The sequence below is a fragment of the Serinus canaria genome, chromosome 1 (assembly GCF_022539315.1).
Source record: "Serinus canaria isolate serCan28SL12 chromosome 1, serCan2020, whole genome shotgun sequence".
Lineage (NCBI taxonomy): Eukaryota > Metazoa > Chordata > Aves > Passeriformes > Fringillidae > Serinus > Serinus canaria.
Window position 1 is genome coordinate 55,361,210 of NC_066313.1, and position 22,127 is coordinate 55,383,336.

The 22,127-nt window shown below is 36.1% G+C and overlaps 1 protein-coding gene across 1 annotated transcript in view; it reads right to left on the reverse strand.

The window, feature by feature from the left end:
* The window catches only part of DGKH (diacylglycerol kinase eta), a 160,056-nt gene that overhangs the window by 28,253 nt on the left and 109,676 nt on the right, over positions 1-22,127 (reverse strand). The window contains exons 10-22 of the mRNA XM_018908691.3: positions 20,887-21,049; positions 18,365-18,473; positions 17,922-18,061; positions 16,268-16,352; positions 13,824-13,909; positions 12,311-12,410; positions 10,826-11,099; positions 10,248-10,376; positions 6,722-6,856; positions 4,770-4,887; positions 4,236-4,346; positions 3,983-4,079; positions 1,414-1,521 (exon numbers count right to left, since the gene is read on the reverse strand). Coding sequence (XP_018764236.2) covers positions 1,414-1,521; positions 3,983-4,079; positions 4,236-4,346; positions 4,770-4,887; positions 6,722-6,856; positions 10,248-10,376; positions 10,826-11,099; positions 12,311-12,410; positions 13,824-13,909; positions 16,268-16,352; positions 17,922-18,061; positions 18,365-18,473; positions 20,887-21,049 — 1,655 coding nt within the window. The remainder of the gene's footprint in view (positions 1-1,413; positions 1,522-3,982; positions 4,080-4,235; positions 4,347-4,769; positions 4,888-6,721; positions 6,857-10,247; positions 10,377-10,825; positions 11,100-12,310; positions 12,411-13,823; positions 13,910-16,267; positions 16,353-17,921; positions 18,062-18,364; positions 18,474-20,886; positions 21,050-22,127) is intronic.

Here is a 22,127-nt window from a genome sequence, read left to right on the forward strand (position 1 = left end):
TGAAGAACCACTCAAGACTGCACTAAAGCAGTGAATTATGCTCTGACTTTGGCCAGAACAAACAAGTCACTCTGCTGGCACATCTGCTCACTAGAAGACTAATAATATCAGTAAAACTGCTCCAGGACACACACATTTGCTGTATACCGAGCAAATCCTCTCTCTCACTGAAGCAGTCCAGGGAGAAAAAACCCTCCTGAACAGGGGCTGAGCAGATGTTAGAGCAGCTTTCAAGTTCTGACTATGAACATGAATTATATATAAAAGCTTTAGATATCTATTGCCAAATATAAACAGAATTTCCATCCTCTGGATATACACCAAAAATAAGAAAAGGACAGTAAAACATGTCTAAATTTCTTTTTTCACTTTTACATATGTGTATATATATATATATACACATATATAAAACATATATATATATATATATATGCAATTATATGAGTATTATATAATATTAACAAGCATTTATATATAATAGATATTATAAATATATAAAAATTACTTATGTTATATATAGATATGTTTGTATGAATGCATTAAAAAATGAAAGGATAAAAACTCACAAGAAACGTTAAACTTTTTGGCAAAAGAGTCCTGGATTGTCTACATCAAAATCACAAGCCAGCTTGCAACTACAGTTTTAGGTGATTCAGACATCACACATTAAATCAGGACATGCAGATTAGGATAATCTGCTAGTAATTACAGTTGGTGAGCTGTGAGTGAAGTGGGTAGGGGCAGTAACACTGTTTCAGATTGTCAGGCATGTAGGGATCCATGTGGAGAAATGTTTCTTAGGAGTTGAAAGAAAGAAGGGGAAAAAGGTACCTTGAAGTATTTTAAAGGTTTATTTAAAATATAATTCAAAAACCAGTCTACTACCCCCACTAAATTATCAGTCACTAAATGCATCAGTCTTCACTTTCTGAATCAGCATCCCTCACAGCAAAGCTGTTTGAAGAACAGGAGGAAAATTAAGGTATAAACTTTGACTGATTGTCCTGTCTACCTTGCTTGTTGTTAGACTATAGCAACCAGAAGAATCTATGCTTTGAGGAACTTTATTTACAGGCATCTTTAAAACAATATAGAAAAATTACTTGTGCCTCTGTTTATAAAATTAATTTCTAAAAATGCTCATAGAGCCATTTAAAGAATAAAATCATTATGCTTTATTATGAGCATTTTGCTGGAATGGACATTACAAAAGACAATGGACAGTAAAAAATCATAGAACATATTTTCAATTTAAAAAACCAGCAAGACAATGCAAGAACTGAAACATCCTCCTGAAATACGAGTTGTTATCCAAACTATATGTTACTACTTTTAAAATCAAGTGAGAAGAGCAGTCCATTATATTTATTGCTAGTTTTGCCCAGAAGGTTAAGTCTCTTTAATGCTACTTACATCATCTTCTTTGGTTCCACCCCAGAAATTAGTCCCACCAGCATAGCTGGGAATGTTTAGCACAGCTATGCCCTGCAGGCTTGGAAGGGGGATGTACTGTCCATCACACTGTAAGGGATAAAACTCCTTCAGTACATAAATAATATGAGAAAAGTAATCAGTAAAGAATAATTTTTAGCACATGAAGCTTCAACAGCGCTGGCAGGGGAGGACAGAGTCTTTAAGAGGTCTGTGCTCCCTCCATGCAATGAACCACCTCTTTCCAATCTTAGCACTGACTTTTGCAGAGGTGAAAAATATGTAGATCTACATGCTGTAGTATCTACAGCAGTGGTGCTCCATGAGTCTTGAAAGAAACATTTTCACATCCCTTGTTAGGAAATTTCTCATGCACTTTGACCATGGCCTGTCCATCAAGGATTAAAAATCTTATTGCAGTAAGAAAAGCAATCTCCCTGAGTGCACAGAATAAGATTGCCAATGACATTACAAAAATATTCATTTATACATTTAGGAACTAGTCTTCCATCCCATACCAGCATTCCCAAAATTGCAATTTCGACTTGTTATTTAGTCAAATACATTTAAGCCAGGTGTGGGAGGGGTGGGTGGGTGTTAAGAATATCCAAGAATATTTCTGGCATAGCCAAAAACATGTGGTTAGCTGTCAGTGTTTGCATGTATTGTTGACTTCCTGTAAAAATAACTTCACTTTCCTCCCAAAAGTGCGAAGACAAATCTAGGACTGACCCCACAGGTGTCACCCTGGCTGCAGATGGGAGTTGTTGATTTTGCAGGTAAGAGGTCCCTCTTATTTCTGACCATCCAGACCTTCCTTCTTACTGTTTTATCTCCCAAAACACATAAGCAACTCCATGTCCTGCTCAACATGATCATGGGATGGCATCAATCTCACTTTAGGCCAAGAGCAAGTTTACAGACACCAGTGAAATCACTGCTGACTTACAGCAGTACAACTGCCTGCAGGGGGAAGCCCAATGATCTCAAACCATTCCACTGGGAGTCAAAAGTGCAGTCCTGCAGCAGTGCCACAGGCATGGAATTAAAGTAAGTTCTATCCAGCTGTCACTTTATGGACCATGAAGTAGCCGGTCAAGCTGCCTTTAATGAAGACTGCTAGATGACTGCACATTACCAGTTCACAGAAGGATCTTAAAATTATACAAATTAAAAAGAAAATCTAAAGAAATAAGGACAAAATCTGTAGCATCTTTATCAGAAGTAGGAGATGCAAATTATTTCCAGAATGTGCTTAGTGCTCTCTTTGTGTAATTTAATCTTAGCAGCAAGCCAGAATGTAACATTTTATTCAAGATGTGTCAGTATCCAAAATATGGTGTGATATTATTAGATGCTGCACAGCCATTTGTATTACAGTAGAAGTCTGTTTCTAGTGCCTGAATATGCAGGCATAATATATTCAATAATATGCAAGACAACAGTAAATACGCAATTTTTACTTACTGACTTACTTACAGGAATATTAGGAAAAAAAATATGGAAAGGCCAACAGTATTGTTGAATCTTATTTGAATCCAATTCAAAAGATCCTTAAATTAGAATTCTATCTGCAGTATACACAACGTTCTCTCCTGGCATTATATTTGCTAACTACTGCATAATTCCTTGATAATTACTCAGTCCTTAGCTAACAGCAATCTGCTGCTATCAGACAAAATCCTCCTAAATCTCAGAGTGAGAAAGAGCTCCAGTAACCTAAAATTATTCTTTCAACTTAAAAAGTTACCCTTATGTAAATATCATAAACTTCTATATGAAATAGCTAACATAAAATTAAAAGAGAAAGTATATATGTTCTCTGTCAAAATCCACCTTAGATATTCTTTGGGTGAAAAGAATAGTAACCATCCTGTATTCTTTTTCTGCATTTAGGAATCATTTTCATCTCCTTTAAGTTCCCACTACCATGTGGAAGACTTAGATTTTATGTTAGAACTTAAAAGCCAAATAAGAACCATGTTTAGACATGGAATTTGTTCTTGCTTTGATAATATCTTGCGATAATATTGATAATACTTTTGTGTGAATATTAGAGAAAACCTCTGCTGTAACTGGGCTTCTTGTGATCCATATTCAGAATCTCCTCCCTTTTGTCAGGAATTTTTTACTATTTACATGCTCTTCCTATATGTGTAGCTTTCATATACTTTCAATTGAACATGAAGGATTATGACTCCTTATCTCTTTTCTTCTCTTAATTTTATGGTAATTTCTGTGGTTGCCATTAAAACCTGGTCTGTCTTTTGATACAGTGGACATTAAGAAATACATCCAACTACACAATTTATTATCTTTTTTTCCAACCCAGTAATTACAAGAAACTTAATACTGGGTATTTTGTGATCTTAAAGTGCTGACATTTAACTCAAAAACAGGACTTGGAGGACCAACTTTTACATAGCACATCTTTACACAGTGCCTTTGAGGTCAGCTTGGGTTGATCTAAGAATGATAACTGGTTTCAAAAATAAGCACTAATTCTTCACTACACATTGTGCCAGCAACTCTCTCCATAAATAAAATTTACCTCAAGTTGAACTTTTTGTTCTAAGTTCTTGTAAGTTCTCTGCAATAGCTCTTTTGTGCCAAGAACTCCATACCACATCATGTTTTTCGTCCGACTTCTGAAAGCAGGCAAAACAAGATTCACATATTGACATACACCCATTATTGTGTCTTGTATTTGTAGAAAAAAAAATTAAGAAATTCATATAAAGAGGCAAGGAAACGAAAAGAATGGAAACATCTTGGCTCTGTTACTGGCAGAGTAATTATATTACCTGCATTTTTCAGGGTGCTCTTCTCGCTTGTTATTAAATTCTAGTGAAATTTTTGCATCTAACCCAATTCCAAAATAGTTGTTCATGACACATTTTTCTGAATATCCCTCCCTGTTAGAGGAAAAGAGAAAATCAGGTGTACATTTGTACAGAACCTGGACATGCAAACATCTTTGACCAAAACTGTGATTGGTCACAGAACAGAATATGAACTAAGATACTTCAAGAGAGCTTTCCTCTGAATCTTCCTAAGTAAACTGGTTTGGGCTGAAAAACCCAGCTCTGTTCTCCTCCTTCAGCTGAGCAAGGGATAAGTGAGCAAATGACTCCCCTTATTTTCAGCTGCTGCAAAAACATTTGCAATGCTCATAACTAACCCAGTACAATCCAGCTTGTTTCCAGACATTGAGGTCTACTGCCAAATGATGGCAAACAAGAACTTCATAATGCAAAAAAATAAGAGACTACAAAAATGTGAGGAGGATGCCCTTAGGGAAAGCAAAATAGAACATTTAGGAAAAAAATATTTCTTACAAGGAATCTGGATCCGGGTCAATAAACGGCGTAGCACCAAATGGATCGATGTTTGCTAGCAACATTTTGCTAATAATTGAACTTCCTGCAATGGAAGCAGCTAGACCAGCCCTTAAACCTGATTAAAAAAGAAAAGAAAAAAAACACAACAAAACAAAACAGAAAGAAAATAATAAAAAAAAAATTGTATTTGATAAATAGACAAACATATAAGCACATACTGAGAAACAAAATTCATTAAATCTGTACAGGGAAAGATTGTGATTCTATCTCAATTTTTACCAAAACTTTATCTTTTGGTAAAAGATTTTGGTAAAAGTTTTTTTGGTATCTTTTCGGGTCTCTGGCTCTCTTAAGCAGCAAGGCAGCTATGCTGCATTGGGTGGCTCTCTCAGGTACCACCAGGGAGAAAGAAAAAAACAAAAAAAATTTAGGGTTTCAGGCCAACATTCACTGACTGGTATACTAACCAGATGGGTGACCTAACATCCAAAAAGACTGCTAAAGCTTTTCATTCAGTTTAATCTTCATCTCCTAACTGTCCATGATTATTCTTTTGTCCTATCCTTTGGAAGCATACATAAGGAATATTCTCACCATTTTTACAACTGACAGAGCCATCATTTAACCTAATTTGTGAAAAGATCATGGCCTCAACACGACTGCTTTGATTAATATCAATTTCACTCTACAAAATACTCTGTAATGCATGTAAACAAAGCAAAGTACTAACAGCTTTCACCTCAATTTCCCTAAAAAAAACCAAAAAGTAAGCTTGGTTCCACTGTGTATTAGCTATACTAATAAAGTTAATTAATACAGAGTTTTACTAGTGCTCTCTAGTATTAATTCCATTTGGAGCAGAACAGACACTTTTTCAACTTTCAAATGAATTTAGGTAAGAACAGATTTTCTTTCCCAACTGTTTTACAGAGAAGCTTTGTGTGGTTTCAGTTATCCACTTCCAGAGAGATATCCACAGACAGTTCTCACTCAGAGGGTTGAACTTTACATAGCTTTGTCCCTCAACCTCTTCATCCTAATCCATTGATTAGGATAAATGATAGAAGGATGTAGGGGTACCTGTGGATGAAAAATTGGATGTGACCTGGCAATGTGAGCTCATGGCCCAGGAAGCCAAACATGTCCTGGGATGCATCCAAAGCAGCATGGCCAGCAGGGTGAGGGAGGGGATTCTGCCCCTCTGCTCTGCTCTGACAAGAGCCCACCTGCAGGGCTGCATCCAGCTCTGGGCTCCCCAACATAAGAAGGACATGGACCTGCCGGAATGAACCCACAGAGGACCCTAAAGATGATCAGAGGGCTGGAGCACCTCTCGTGTGAAGATATGCTGAGAGAGCCGGGGTTGTTCAGCCTGGAGAGGAGAAGGCTCCAGGGAGAATTTATTGTGCCCTTTCGAAATATAGTCTCTCAATCTTTCTTATAGTTTATAAGAAAGATTGAGAGACTTTTCACCAGGGCAGGGCCTGCAGTGACAGGGGAAACGGCAGAGGTTTTAAATTCAAATAGGGTAGGTTTAGATTGGACAAAAGGAGTTTGGGATGAGGGCAGTGAGACATGGGAAGAGGTTGCCCTGTAAAGAGAAGCTGTACAAGCCCCACCACTGAAGTGACCAAGGGCAGGCTGAATGCCTTTCTGAGAAACCTGATCTAGTGAAAGATGTCAATGCCCATGACAGAGGGCTGTACTAGACCATCTTTAGAGGTCTCTTCCAACCCAAACCACTTGGCATTTCTGTAATCCTGAATTTTACTTTTCACCCTCCAGGATCAAACGAGGCACTTCTGCTACTCCTGGTGTTGTACCAAAGGATCAGAAATATTCTACATTATTATGCATATTCTCCTATACAGTATCACACAAAGATGTGTATGTCAGTTCAAACAAATTCAGGGCATGAAGTAAAAGTCATTATTTGACAGCAAGCTTACCTGGACAGATAATCCTCGTGTTAAGTACTGGGAGGTTTTCCTTGCTTGCTGCCAAAGTTGAAGCAGAGAAAGACCCTGTCTGAGAATGGATACCTCGGCTTGTACGTCTATCAGGAGATCTTGGTGCAGTTTTAGCTGAGCAGAAAAAACAGAAATAAGAACATTAATTAGACCTGTTATGACATTACCAATACATAATTTTTACAGCCCTGGAAATATATCAGAAAAATTAATTTATTCTGTTACCACTCCATAGCAAAAGTCCTTCCCCTTCACACCACAGTTTTTTCTTCTAAATAGAGTAAGAATACTCAGAAACAGATCAAGTGACAAACACAAATTAGAATGAGCAAGTATGCATGGCATTCCTCATGATGAGTTCCCAACTTATACTTCAAGCTACCAGCAAAAGTATTATATGTATTAAATGGAAATATGTTCATAAAATGTATTATATCCACCTTAAATGCAACAGTATTTAACACTGCAGTAAGCTTCTGATAAACATACTACTGAAATAATCAAATTTAAACTTAAATTTCATCTATGTTTACTTATAAATATACACATATTATACAGCATATTGTCATTTATAACAATTTTAATATAGGTAGTTCCATGCCTGTAGGTGAGAATATCTATCTTATCAACACCTACACTACTTTCTTCAAGCAGCTAAAATGGGCCTGTGCCTGCATCAGATGTTGAAAAAATCAGAGAAAACTCTGACATCTTTATTTACAGCCAAACTGAAAACTGCAAGGGAAGGGGAAAAGCCATGTCCACTTTTGCCTTCTGCATTTAGAGAGACTGTGGGAGGCATAAGTTTTTCAACATCTTTTTCCACAAAAAAACTCAGAAAACAAACAAACCAGCAATTTCCCAAATAATTAACTTATTTATTAAAATTCTTTGGAAGTTGGATCAGTGAAACCTTGACAGATATCAGTGTTTAGTAGCTGTTGTTGACAAAGGCTCAGAAAAAGGAAAGGGAAGAAAATCAAGGGGAAAGAGAAGATATTCACAAAGAGTAACTGGAAGCTCAGTGAGGCCAGTTATCCTTTGGCTGCCTCAGGAGGCAACGAAGAAGGATCGGCTTGGCAGAGGGCTGACCTTGGGTGCTGTCATTTACTTTCCTGGAAGAACTGGTTTCATGCAGCCTCAGAGACTATGCCAGTGCCTGCTTCAGCCTGGGAAAGTCAATCTTAGTGCAATTCAGCCCTGTCAGACATACCCAGAAACCGATGCCCCAAGGAAAAAAGTTTGGGTATTACCAAATGCCTCGTTATAGCATTTCCATGAGCATGTAGAAAACTCTCGCACAACAGATGGTCACTGACAGACAGTTCTTGGCTATCTCTGGTCCAAATTATCTCATATGTTAAAACTACTTCAGCTTAGGACAACACCAAACTTTACCATCTGAAGAAGTTCAGAACAAAAAATGAAACCATTTCAAGATAATATGATTTTTCCTCTCAAAACAAGAAAACTAATCTGGCAAAAATAGAATTAGTAGGAGTAGCACCAAGACAACAGCAGGGAAACAGCACCAGGAATGTGGTGGGGAGCATACAATGCATCCTTTTCATTAGCAGGAGGGAGACAAATCAGGCCATGTCAATCATAACTTAGCCTGAGAGTGATGGGTGTAGTGTATGAAGACACTAATGGAAAGAAAATGTTGAGTGGAAAAATTTAGAGACAAAAGGATTAACTAGAGCAAGAGTTTAGACATTGTGTTCACATTACTTCAGGCCAGGATTTTTTTAAGTGATGATAATCTGACACAGAACTGTAAGTGGAATGGCAAATCCTTCCCTTTCTTGTATCCATGAGTAAGATGACACACCTTTCTGAATGACTTGCTGAAGTCAAACAGAAATTATTATACACAGGACAAGGAAAAGTAGGTAAATTTTTCTCCATTGTTTTATAGGAAAGGACTGACCAAGTGGACTAAAAGTCATCTCCTTCTGACTTTAACACCTGTATAACAGCCATAGCAGTTATCACAAAATACTACAACATTGCATGGTAGAAATGCAATACATTGATTTGTATCGATGCATGACAAAACACTGTAATAATGTCAAAAAATAAAAAGGAATAAAAATGGCAAATGATATCTAACAAGAGTCATTAAATATTTAGATGAAGGTATTAACATATGGAAAAACATTATCTTCATCAAATGGCCAGGAAGATTCTTGGAGGGTAAAATATAATACTCAGAACGAAATTAACATTCATTTTTCATAATACTACTGAAAAATTCACAACCCTGTTCACACAGTCTGTTCTCTCTGCACTTGCAAACAAGGCAGTTGTATTAAATAGGAAAATCAGCAGAGCAGCTGCTCTTTATTTGACAGATGAGACTCATGGGAATAACTGCAATAAAGATAAACTTTTGCTGTGAATGCTCTGATAAAAACAACAGAGCCCTAATGAGCAAAAGTGATGTTTCAGTGCAGATAATTGAATTCATGTTCCATGCTTTTTTCCTAAACACCTATCGTCCAGTGACAGCATTAATATGCACTCTGTTCCACACACGGAAGAATAATACAGATCCCCATTAGATGCAGAAATTATACCGTCAAGAAACAAGAAATTCAATAAACTGTAGACCTGAATATCTTTATTATACAGTTATGACAGTAGGATTGGGTTATTTGTAGGGCCAGCATCCTCTATGAGCTACTATTGAAAAGGGACAACCAACAGGCATTGATTCCCATAACCAAGAGAAAATGAAGGGGCCATGAAGAGACAATCACTGGAGAAAGCCTGATGTGTTTCTGGAGAAAACGTGAGATCCTGGATCGAGACAAGCCCCAACAACCCAGTGTCTCATTTCCAGAGTAGGAACTACAGAGACAGGCACCAGCTTCAGAGCAGAGCCTTGTGAGGACAACCTTTGAGGATTTTAGTGTGGGTTAGGGTGAAAAAAGAAGATGCAAATCCCAAAATACTTTTCTTATTTTGCCCCAAAAAGTTGCTCACCAGGTATCTAGAGGATGGGCTTTGGTGCCTATCAGCTACCAGTGTTTCTCTGACTCACAGATCATCCTGTGGCCTCATCAGCAGGGCATCACTGTCCATTTTGATAAGAAAAAAGACTGCAACTTCCACTGCTAAGATGCAGCTTTCCTAAAATTTCTATGTAGCTTGAGAATCACAGTCTACAACTTAGACATGCTATTGCCACCACCACCTAGGCTCTAGTCTTTGCTCAGGTTCATGTAGAAAGGTGAGTGTAAACACTGATTAAACAAGGATTAAATTAAGGCACTTCTCTCCCGAACAAGTGCCTCCTCTGCTTTGTAAATACATTCCAAAAGACTGTTAATGTATTATTTCCCACATTTTTCACTTACCTTTTATTTATTCAAATCTATTAGAATTTATGAGTAGTTTCCAGTCAAAGAGGATGCTCGTATTTTTAATTATGGAACCAATCATGCTCCAAATACAATTATAAGGAGATGGAATTTTTCTATTTTATTCCTAATTTACTCACTTGATGGAGACTCAAGTTCCTTTGTATCTTCCTCTTTTTCCTCTTCTTTGGATTCATCCAATTCTTTGCTGTATTCTACTGGAGACTGGTTCACTTGTTCTTCACTATGAGCATTCTGCTCATCCACAACTGTTATTGAGAGAAAAGACAAAGTCTCAAGGATTCTAAAGAAAAACTGCATTCATTGAAATAAGCACTTTTTTTGGTAGCTTCTAGTTTTAAAATTTCAGCAAAAGAGTTCCATCATCAATTCAGTGAAAGAGTCTATCAATTATTTACCAGCTGATAAAGATTTGTTGTCAGAAATGTTCATTTTGTAGAGGCTAATAGAAATATACTTTTATATGTGCACACACAGACATACATAAGTAGTCACACCTGCAGAGTCATCAACATTCAAACAAGGTGCATTTCTTTTCCTTGCAGCTTGTAATAAGCACATAATTTTATCTATGTAAGAATATAGAAATCAAATTTTATAATGAAAACTTATTCCAGTTAGACAAACAAACAAGCAAACAAGCATCATTATCCTATCCTATTCTACCAGTTTGGACCAAAATGTTGCTGATGTGCACCTTTTTCTGCTTGTTCAATGATCTGCCTCACAGCCTTCTTCAAGCTGTTTGCTCGGAGCATTAACTGTTGCCTTGGTTTGAAGAGCTTCTGGGAAGACTTTGAGACACACTCTGCTAATTGCTCTTTACTTTCAGACAAGGATTCTTCACTTGAGAACTCCTCTGGTTCTTCTTCCACGATGGGGGGAGCAATGCCTGGGAGAATGGGAGCAGCCTGGGCTTCTGTGTGAAGAGCCTGGAGCAATAGGTCCAGCTTTTCATTTAACTCTGAGCACTAAGACAAAGTGGAAAAGACACACACTCATTAAAAAAAATTAAACAAGTGAACATGTGAATATTTTCAGGAATTATGGTACCAGATTATATGCATGTGTCTTTAGTGCCTATGTAATTTCTTAAGTAAAATCCAAAAAGAGGTTCAACGTTTTGGAATATCTGACCATGAGTAGGTCTGCAAGGGCTTTTTGCAGACCCTGTGACACTCAACCAGATCAGATCAATTATAATGCAAACCCCCTACCCTTAGATTCAAATAATACCCCATGCTAAACTCAGCTTGCCCCATAACTGTATGGATTGCATCCCACCCCTCTCCCAATGACTTGCAGCACAGAAAACCACCAGAGGTTTGCCCACACATGGTTTTTCAGTACCTCAATTTTGAGAGGTATCTATCAGCTGTTTGACTGAGACACACACATGGGGGTTTTTCTGCAATACAGCTGCACACTTAAGTAAGTGAGTTGTCACAGAGCAAGTGGCTCAAGCCAGAATCAGACACTGTCAAATGTCTCTCCCCAACACTAAGTAATTGCTCTCTCTAGGTACACAGGAAAAGATAGGATTTTCTGCACCTAAGAGAAAGAAAACACTCTCTGACCTTGGAACAGTTAAAAAGAAAAACTTATTTTCTAAAATGTGCACTGGATAGAAACATGAACCACAAATTGCCACTTAGCAAGTACATTTTCTGACTCTGGGATTGCCAAGGATTTTGTTTTCTTCTTTTCTTTTCAGCTCATGTAAATTTTGTGTCTCATACCAAATCCTTCTGTTTTTTTCTTTCCCAATGTTTTTGCAACATGATGTCTGTATTTTGCAGCTTAAACCACTATTTTTAACATTGTGGTCTGTCTCCCCTTCATTCTCACAGCATACTCTTCATTACCCCATTGTTTTCCTGTAGCTAACTTAATCCCTAGAAGTAGAACTAATGCAAAAAGAAATTATTTTATCTCTGTGTATGCTACCATGAACTTTATCCTTTATGAAGAAAGAAAGTGTAAACAGTTTAATGAGATCTCAGAGTTTAAATGCAGTTTGGAAATAATTAACTCTATGCAATAGGAAGGGAAGAATTTTGAACTCACTGGTTGAAATGATAGCCAAGCTGGGCATTCTAGGGCAATGTGAAAATTAAACATCCATGAGCTATAAACTTTGAGAACCCAACAACTTTAAACCTGAATGTAGTCATAATCTTACTTTAATGGCCATGGCATCAGCTTCCTCTGCATTCTCCATTGGTTTTTCGTAAGTCTTCCCTATTTTGGCCACAAAGTCCTTTACAGTTTCACATAATATTCTTCAGGTAAAAAAAAAAAAAAAGGAGAGGGAAGAAATCAAATGAAATTAAATAGATATGTTTTGCATATTACATTCTTACGGCAATTTATTTTTATGTACACTGCAATGAATCATTCTTATTGGAAACTGAACTCAATGATCATACTTGCAAATCAGATGACACTCTTTTCCATAGTTTCCAAAACTGGACTGATAAGCTTTAAAACAAAAACTCTTTCACTTAAGCCTTGGCATACTTTGTATCTCAGGCTCTTATCTGAAATAAACGTGACTGATTTTATCCACTCCCTTGCTTGTACACCTTCCCTAGGAGAGGACTTTGCAAACTTGCATTCCCTTTGGTAACTTCTAACACAGTCATGCAAATTCACATGCAAAGTTGGAGCTTAAAAACCACAGAGAAAATCTACTGACTTTAAGGAAGCACTTCTTAGATGAAAGCATATGGCCACACACACCCCATGGCACAGCTCGAGCTTTTGAAGCATATCTGTGCGAACTACAGTGGCTGCAATGAATTTTCACTGTGTAAATCAGAAAATGACTTGGTTCTTGTTACCTGCACTGCAGAGAGACAGCAAACTTACTAATGAAGTGGGGATAATTGCTTAGTACTGTTCATTTGGTTGACATTTTTCTGACAAATTAAACAGATTTAACAAAGTACAGAACCAATTTAGAATAACATCTTGCAGTTTAATCTTCTACGTGTGCTATGTATAGTTTAAAAATGAAATTTTGTTAGCTTGCTTTTACAAGGTAAAAAAAAAATGTGATGATATTCAGATGCATTTTTAAGAATTCTATGTCTGGTCTTTTGCATATTGCAAAACATGAGATTTTTTTCATAGAGAAGTTATACACAGAACAGTTCTGATTTCAGATGATGTCCACAATTTGCCAAATTTCTCTCATTTCAAAATGTTAACAGTTTGGGGAAAAAATCCCATTGATGTCCTAGATCAGTATTGATTGAACTGATATAGACAGGGCTACAACAAAGCAACCTAAGCTAAAGCTCTGCTTCACACTGGCTAAATTGTTTGTCCTCTAAACATATGCTTTACAAAAAATAGCCAAAAGAAATGCAGTGTGAAGTACATCACATCTATGCATTAGTAACAGTAAGTTTTGTATTTAAGCCATGCACTGATTTGGAATGATTTAACATCATTTTATATAGATATTGTGTGATTGTTTTTCAAATTTAGTATTAAGCCATCCATTACAACTGTACCATCTAAAAATTTCACAGAAAAGAACATCCACTCTAAAATATATAAATCAAGACATATTAAGCCAAGCCAGTCAGCCATCCATAAGAAAATCAGGCTTAGACAGAATGCTATTATGGTGATGATGTTACACAAGAAATTTATCCCCACATCATACATAAAACTGATTGACTCACTTGGCAGATGATATGACAACTGAATGCTGATCAGAATTGAGAATTTTTGCAAGATGAGCAGCAACTGAATCCTCATAAGCAGATATCTGAAAATAGAGAGAAAAGAGACTTCAATTTCCACACATTCCAGCAGTTTAACACCAAGTAGTGAGTTTAAACACCTCACATATAGCAGGATTTCCATTTCAGATCTAATACAAGGCCAAGTGTCTGGCAATGAAGATTCTACATGCATACTGTATTTTATGTATCAGATGTTTAATATTCAAAGTTAGACTGCATCTGAGAACTTGATCCACAGCTCTTTTCCTCTTGTAGAGAAAACAGTAAGTTATTTCTAGGCTAAAATCAGTCTGTGAGGCAGAAAAGGATCTACCTTCCCAGATTAATAACAACCTACATTTTAATGATATAATATCTTTTATTTCTACAATAAACAAAGCTTTCCTCAAATTGCTCAACAAGAACAAGTCTAAAGTTTGCAGTTGTAATCTGGAATTTTCACTTTACTGTCAGGTGGGCTCTCACTTCCCAAGAATCAGAACTGACAAAGACTGCCAAACTGGTAAAATGCTATCAAAACCAATCTTCAAGGAGCAAACCATTTAGGGTTTAGTCTTTACAAGAGCATTAAAAATTACAAATTACAAAACACTCAGGAAAATATTTGGACTGGATTAAAAATGCATCCTCACACACTATATCCTATCTCAAAATAGCTCTGGATCCAGACCTCAATTTTACATGAAAATTTTAACAAAATCCTAAATCCAAACTAAAAGTAAATGCAGTGCTGACAGTTCCATTTAAGAATCTCTTGCAATCCCTCAGCATGCTTTTGTCTTTGATTTTGAGCAGACAGATATACCGCTTCAGTTTTTTCTCCTAAAACCTTCATCATAGGACTCTGACATTGAATCAGTTTTCATTTCAAGGAGAAAACAAACATAAACATCTGATCTGTAAGAATGAACTACTGCTTTTCAAACACAAGATTCCTTGAAACCAAGTGGAATTTGTCTCCTGAAATTGCAGAAGGAACGAAAGGGAAAAAGAAAAGAATCAAATATGTACTTCCATTTGTTCTTCAAACAGTGTCAGAATCCAACACCTACTATAAGGTTAATTATTATTTTTTCTGAAATAACCTACCTCAGTAAGCAATGTAAAAAATCCCATTAAAATAGAGATTGAACAGGGCACTCAAAAGCAAATGCTTTTGTCCAACTCAAGTTGGACAAAATGACAGGTAATATAGCCTACAGCATACATTTGCTAAAAAAGAAGTTTTATATGAGCAAGCAGTTCCTTCCATTTTCAGAAGGGGCTAAAAAAAAAAATTCAAAGCCAGAAATAACTAGAACAAAATGATGATGAAGACACACTTGAAAATTTTAACTCTCTTGAAAAATTAGAGGCGATAAAGCCTTGATCTGCATTGCTGACACCAAAAGCAGAGCTGTGTGCAAAGCAACCCCCTTAATATCCCAGCCTTTCTGCATCTCTATATCCAGCAATCTGTCAAAGGTTATAACCTCCTTGCCAATTAAAAGAGCCTGAATTATTAAATTGTTCAAGAGACTGCTGATTAATTATGGCTTCTCAAGTACTTTTGAGCTACAGTTGATATGCATTAACTTTCTTGAGAATATATTATTTTCTCATTTTCAGTCAGACTTTTCATGCCAATTAAATTGATTAAAGCATCTCCCTCTCTCAAAATTGAAACCTCATCAGCTAGTACAAGCACAAATCTAGTCTGGAAGACAGGCTAAGTTTTTCTTTGATGATACTTAGGGTTTTGAGCTCTCCCAATGAACAAAGAGAAAGTTGTGATATCACCTGATCAAACTCAAGCTGCAAAACGCTTCTGTCTTTCTTTAGGAGTACAACCCTTGCCTCCAAAATGCTGGGGGCTTTCTCTCAATGCTTAATCCAAACTCACCATAGCAGACATTTGCTTTCATATATTGAAAAAATGTATTTTAAATATTTATGTATATTATCATAGTATATATATTACTGTACATATCATAGCACTAAATTATACTATTATATACAAAATTATATATTAAAATATACTCATACATAAGAATTATCTAGAATATATAGTATTGTATTACATAACAATATGACACTAGATTACATTCTTGTTTAACATGCTATATAAATACACTTTCTAATACCTATTAAAATATACATATATATTCAGGAAGAATTTTTCAGACAGCTTTCCTGGAAACACCTTAACTTCATTCCTTCTAGGTAAATAATATAGAACTGGAAACCTTACTTACTTGAGCTACACAACAAGACCTTAAGTCAGTTCAGTTAGCAGATCCCAAAACATCTATTTTTTACACAAATGCTTCAGTTATGGCTACTGTCACCCCAGAAGCTCCAAGTTAAGTACACGAAACAACAAAACAAAAGTTAAAGTGCACCTGGCACTCCTCTGACTCTTCTGCAGTCACAGGAAGAATAGAAGGCTTTGCTGGTAATTTCAGTTCATATGACATTATACTCCACCTGAAAGAAACACAAATTTCTAGACTGTTAGTTTTACATTCTCTCCACTATATTAACAAAAAAAAAAAAAAAATCATTGTCACACCATAGAACATCTATGTATTAAAAAAACAGCTTAATTTGTAGTTGTAAACAGTATGGGTATAATAATTACAGAGATTAAATTAGAGATTAAAGGTAATAATTTGTTTTATTACTCAGATTATTTTTTAGTGATTTGATTATCAGTCGCATCTGTGAAAAACTCATGGGACATTCAATATAGGGCATAAAGATTTTCTGGAATAAAACATTCACAGTATAAAAGAATTTGTGCAAACATACTGCAGAAGTCAAAGGAAACTAGACATCTTCCTGAAGAAAAATCTTTAAGGTGACATTAGCTTTCCATCTCAACTAGAGGAGGCAGGCATGAAAACAAAACAAATGATGAAGTGTCTTCCTTGATGTGTATATATATTTTTTTTGTGTGGTACAGGACAGCACTTGACAGCACAGATAATATGAAAGCACTGATAGCAACAACATCCTTCAAAGCCTGCTGAAAAGAACAAGTAATCACTGTAGATGGGCCTTGGGAGCAAGTCTACTGAAATTAGACCTAAAAATGAAACAGAGTATGTTTTCACTACAGAAAAGAGGAATTATGATTTAATCTACAAGTTTTTCAGAATCTGAGGATCAGTAACAAGCATTTCTCTACATACTTTGCTGCAAAGCAATCAAGTAGTCTGCAGAAAAGCTTAAACTATAAAAAGGCTTTTTTCTCTATTTCATAAAAATAACCTAAAGTAAAATCCCTTATGATGACATTCAAGTGTTTGTAACTAGAGCAAGAAAAGAAACACTCATGAGAGATAGGAGTAGCATAAGAAATACTCCTCTCAAAAGCAATGCTAGACTTTCATTTGAACAACATGATCACCATCATCTCTGATTTTTTTTTTAATGGGGTTGCTGCCTTCCTTTATGGATGGAAATTACACAAAACAAGGAGTGGAAAGATCTTATTTTTTTTTTTACTAAGAAACTGCCTCGAACAGAAATATTAGTCATGGATCCAATTAGCCCAGCATCTTGTCAACAGCTGATGCCTCAGGAAAGGGTGAAAGCACACAAGGTGAGTTTTCCCTGCATCCAAGGACAGAGAGCTCAGGTGTTTTCTAAATAAAGATGCTACCATTAATGGTGTTTAATGAAGATGCATGGAGTCCCTAAAATTGCTCAAATCAGTTTTGAATCTACACAATTTCTTAATGCTCACAACCTCTTGTAACAGGCAGTTATGCAGCTCCTTCAGCCATGCAATAAGCTGTCAACTTTTGAACATGTTTGGACAGCACACTTCCCAGTTCCATCCACCACTCATCCTGCTGACTCTTTAGCTTAAAAAGCAGGTTAAAGAGCTGTCCCCATCACAATTGCAGCTTCCTTCATGATTAAGACCTGCACTCAAAAAACAAATCCATTGAACAGCAAGTCTCTAAGATGGATTTTAGGCCATCAGAAACCCAAAAAAATACAATTTAAATCTCACAGTAAGTGATGCATATGCACATTTAGGTTTACCTGTCTAACATTTTCGTGCTGGCTCGTTCTAGTTTTTCCAAAATCTGAGGAAGTTGCGTATCATCATCACAGGATCCTCCCCAACCAAGGACACGAGCAAGGTCATTTCCAGTACCAAGGGGTAACACTCCTAACTGACACTGAAACACAGCACAGGAACAAATCTACTATTGAAAACTAGAAAGAAAATACAAGTGGTTACAAATGCTTGTTATTTAAATCAACAAATGTTAATTTCATAGCTGATGTCTAAAGCCTGTAAGTCAAGTTGTGCTATTCTGCTACAACTCATCCTGTTTATAACAGTGAAAACTTTCATTAAACAGTAACTACTGAGGTTGCCCCATACACAGAGATACAACAAAAAACCAAGTCAAGGAAAAGGTAGGCCCACAAAATAAAGCTAGTCAGTTTAGGCAAGGAAAGTAAATATGCACACTTGCCTGCTTGTGCAAGCTGAGCTTATCAATTTCTGACAAGACCCAACCCACGCTTCCATCGCCACCACACACAAGAATCCTGAAGTTGTCAAACTTCTGAAATAACCGCAAACTGCAGAGAAAATGCAGAGCTAGTTACATCCATTAGCAAGAGAGCAGTGACATTCATCAGCAATTGTTACAAGAAAATATTGTGCACAGCATCTTTATAATCCTTTCATTGTTGTGAGATATGGGGATACAACCATCTACTTAATTAACCTATCTGCAGCCCATCTGTCGCTGTATATTCCACTTATACTGACATTTCTGATAAATAACACGCCATGTTATTCTTTAAAAAAATCCCTTGATATTGTTTTCAGGATTTTATAGGTCTGATTTTATTGACTTTATTAATATTTTTAAAAACCCAAATTTAAGTGATAAAATTGCAACTGCTCCATGCTTCTCACTTCAGCCAGAAGCATAATACACCACTGGGGATTCTTCACCAGAAGAGGGTAAGATACAATGACAGGATGTGCTCCACCATACGAGTGGGCTTTTGTGGGCACAGGGCTTTCTAAATGTAAGGACCATTTAAGCAATTCTTAAACATAAGGTAATCACAACAATATAAGACAAATAATACAAGTATTTAATATTATATCCTTAAAGCCATATGCTGCTTTCACATCCTATTGCTCTTCCTCCTGTACTCTGACTTTTAACACCTCCATAATAAAACACTTGGACAGTACAGAAAAGGAGGACGAGAGAGACAGAAAATGCAGAAAGATAAGACAGGGGAAAAGGGAATGAGATGTGAAGAAGCAAGCAAAAGGTAAAAAATAACAGGGACTTAAACTGAAAAAAAAAGAGAAAGAGAAAAAAATTGGAAAGTATAAACTCTTAAAAAAAATAGTAACAACAAAGATATTTGGTTTCAATGCATGTTATTTTCCAGAATATGCATAATTTCTGAACCATTTTTAAAAAGTAACACATCAAGATCACTATTTTTTGAAGCATTTATATTTTTTCTAGAGAAAATAATGTCACTTGAATACGATAGGCACATACCTTGTCAGAACAAAAGAAGCAGATATTTAAGGGGATAATAGTTGATACCAGACCAATTTATCTTATCCTGAGAAAAAGGAGAAAACCCCTAGCAATACACTGTCTCCTAGCATGCACCTCTGCTTTTTAGATCAACTAGGAAAAAAGAAGACATCAGTGCAACCTGATGGAATAACTGCTAAGGATCTCTCCTCGGAAACTGTTTGGGAGAAGTACTTAAAAGCACCTGACATGAACTGCAATTTCTGTGCAAAATCAAAGTGAGCCACCTCAGCCATGGCAGAACTATATGAAGGAAGAGAACTTGCAAACATATTTTTCATACTGTCTCCTTTCAAACACTGTCTAATCAATTAAGAAAAATGTTATATGTCATTATAATAACATGTACAAGAGTCTAGCTAAAAGTGACTTGGATTCAGCTCAGATTATCAGGGTTATAATGAAAAGAATATTACAACTCAGAGTTATTATGATGTGTCCATAACACAGTACTAATTATTATAATCCACAGCTGTAATCAATTGAATTATTTACATGCAGCTTGAACAGAATTTTTTGTGGATTTGCTCCATCTGCTTTTTACCATTAAGTATAATTCTGCATATTTAAGAGTACAAAAATTAGGGCTTCTAGTTGCTATAACTGATCGTATTAGGCCATTTAACCATGTCACTATATCTGAGTGGAATTGAGCTAGGCAACAGAAATATGGGCACAAATTTAATTTTCCTTAATGTGCAAAGATGATTGACTTGTGGCCACCACTATGCAAAATTCATCACTCTCTCTCCCACAATCAATGCTTATATTTTGGGGAGAAATGCCTGGTGGTTTTAATTGTGTTCTTGCTCCAAATTCTTTGGGATGGTCATTTTCTTGACTATTTCCATATGTTGCACAACCTATATTTTGGACATACTATTCAGGTGAAAAATTTTTCATGTACTTGTCCATTAACCCACTGCAGACCCCCCGCTGACATTTGTGTTCAGAATCTTAAGATACAGAGCACATTTAGACAATAGTCTTATTCCATAGCTACACATAAAAAGGCCAGAGGAATATCAGAATTATGCATGTGAAATGGAAGAAAAGCACCTGGGCAACTATGCATAAAAGCAAAATCAAAGTTGCTGTGATACAGGAAAACATCTGCACATTTGTAACAGTTTTGAGCCTTACCGGTTAACAGAAGTCAATGCTAGCCAAGGGGTTTTGTGTTTGAATTTTCAAGCTTTTCTAGAAAGAAAATGTTATCCTATAAACCCTTCACACAATGAAATTTATCTTGAAATTCTGTTGCCTCTTAGATTTTATTTAGGAAGTCAGAGTAGATATTGGTGATGGAATTATAGCAACAAGGGGATATAACACTATAAAGCAAGGGGAACACAACACTAGACTTTGCATCTAATTCCCTTGTGGAAAGGCTTGCTCAAGGTTTCCAAGGTCATTACCCTAAGTGAGGTCCTCCATTCATTAAATCGAAGACCTGAGCTGGATTTAACGACTGTTTGAATCGACGAAGAAACTTTACTCCCTGATTGTCTCCACTCTTTGAGTTAACAAAAACTAAAAGAGGACTGGCACAGGATGGCGGGCATGTGGCTTTCCAGAAACCTGTAAACATAGTTAGAAAGAATGAAATAAATAAGGTTTCCTAATATGAACAACACAAAAGAAATCATGGGAAAGAGGAAGATAGAGATGAAGGACAAAAGGAGTACATTTTTTCATGCATAATGTAAATGCTAAACTGAGTATTAGACCTGTAAGAAAAACATAATTACACAAGATTTACCAGGGTTTTTTTTTCCTTTATTTTACCAGTTTTTTGTTGTTGTTGTTGTTGTTTATTTGTTTCTGGTATTTTCAGTGCCTAGATTTAGTAAAATCCTGAAGACAATAGCTTTATTGTTTTTCAAATGCTATTAACCTTTGAGAATACTTCTTAAGGCTCACCTTCACAGATTATTATCACATAATTGAATGTATATTTCAGTTACAAGTGTTTGGTTTTCAATCTTATCTTGCTTTAGCTTTACTGGGTTGAACTGGACCACTCATGTCTGTATGAGCTTTTTAAGAGTACTCACGTATTTAAAAGTTACTTGTACTCAGTTCCTCCCAGGTGAGACTTCATGTAACAGCCTTTTTTTCAGACTGAGGTTATACTTTTCAGTATAACAGCATCACTGAACAACAGAAGACCTTCAGCTGTGATTCAAAGCTTATTAAGGCCAGTGCAGGTCTTAACTAATTACAGCAGGCTCACTACAAGGTCCTTAGTCAGAAGGACTAATGGACACTATCGTTGCTAACATGACCAGTCCATGGAAGCGATGGTTTCCCAGCAACACTCCAAAATCAGACATCACATGTATAGGTTTTCACATTTGTCTCCAGCAATATTAAAATGATTATGTTGTTTTCAATTATTAAAAAAATACTAAAGCTACAAATAAAAAAAAATTCATTAAGGGATGCTAATTTAATTCCACATTATCATAATGTCTAATTTCAAATAAGGTTTGATTAATTAATTTAAATGCCAAGAAAACTAATTTCACATATTAAACCATCTTCCTGGCATGAGCAATAAATAACAGCATGATGTCTAAGACACCACAAAGCAAATAAATAGAGTGAATATATACAGCATACAAAATCACTTTTACTAACTTCATGTAAGAAAATT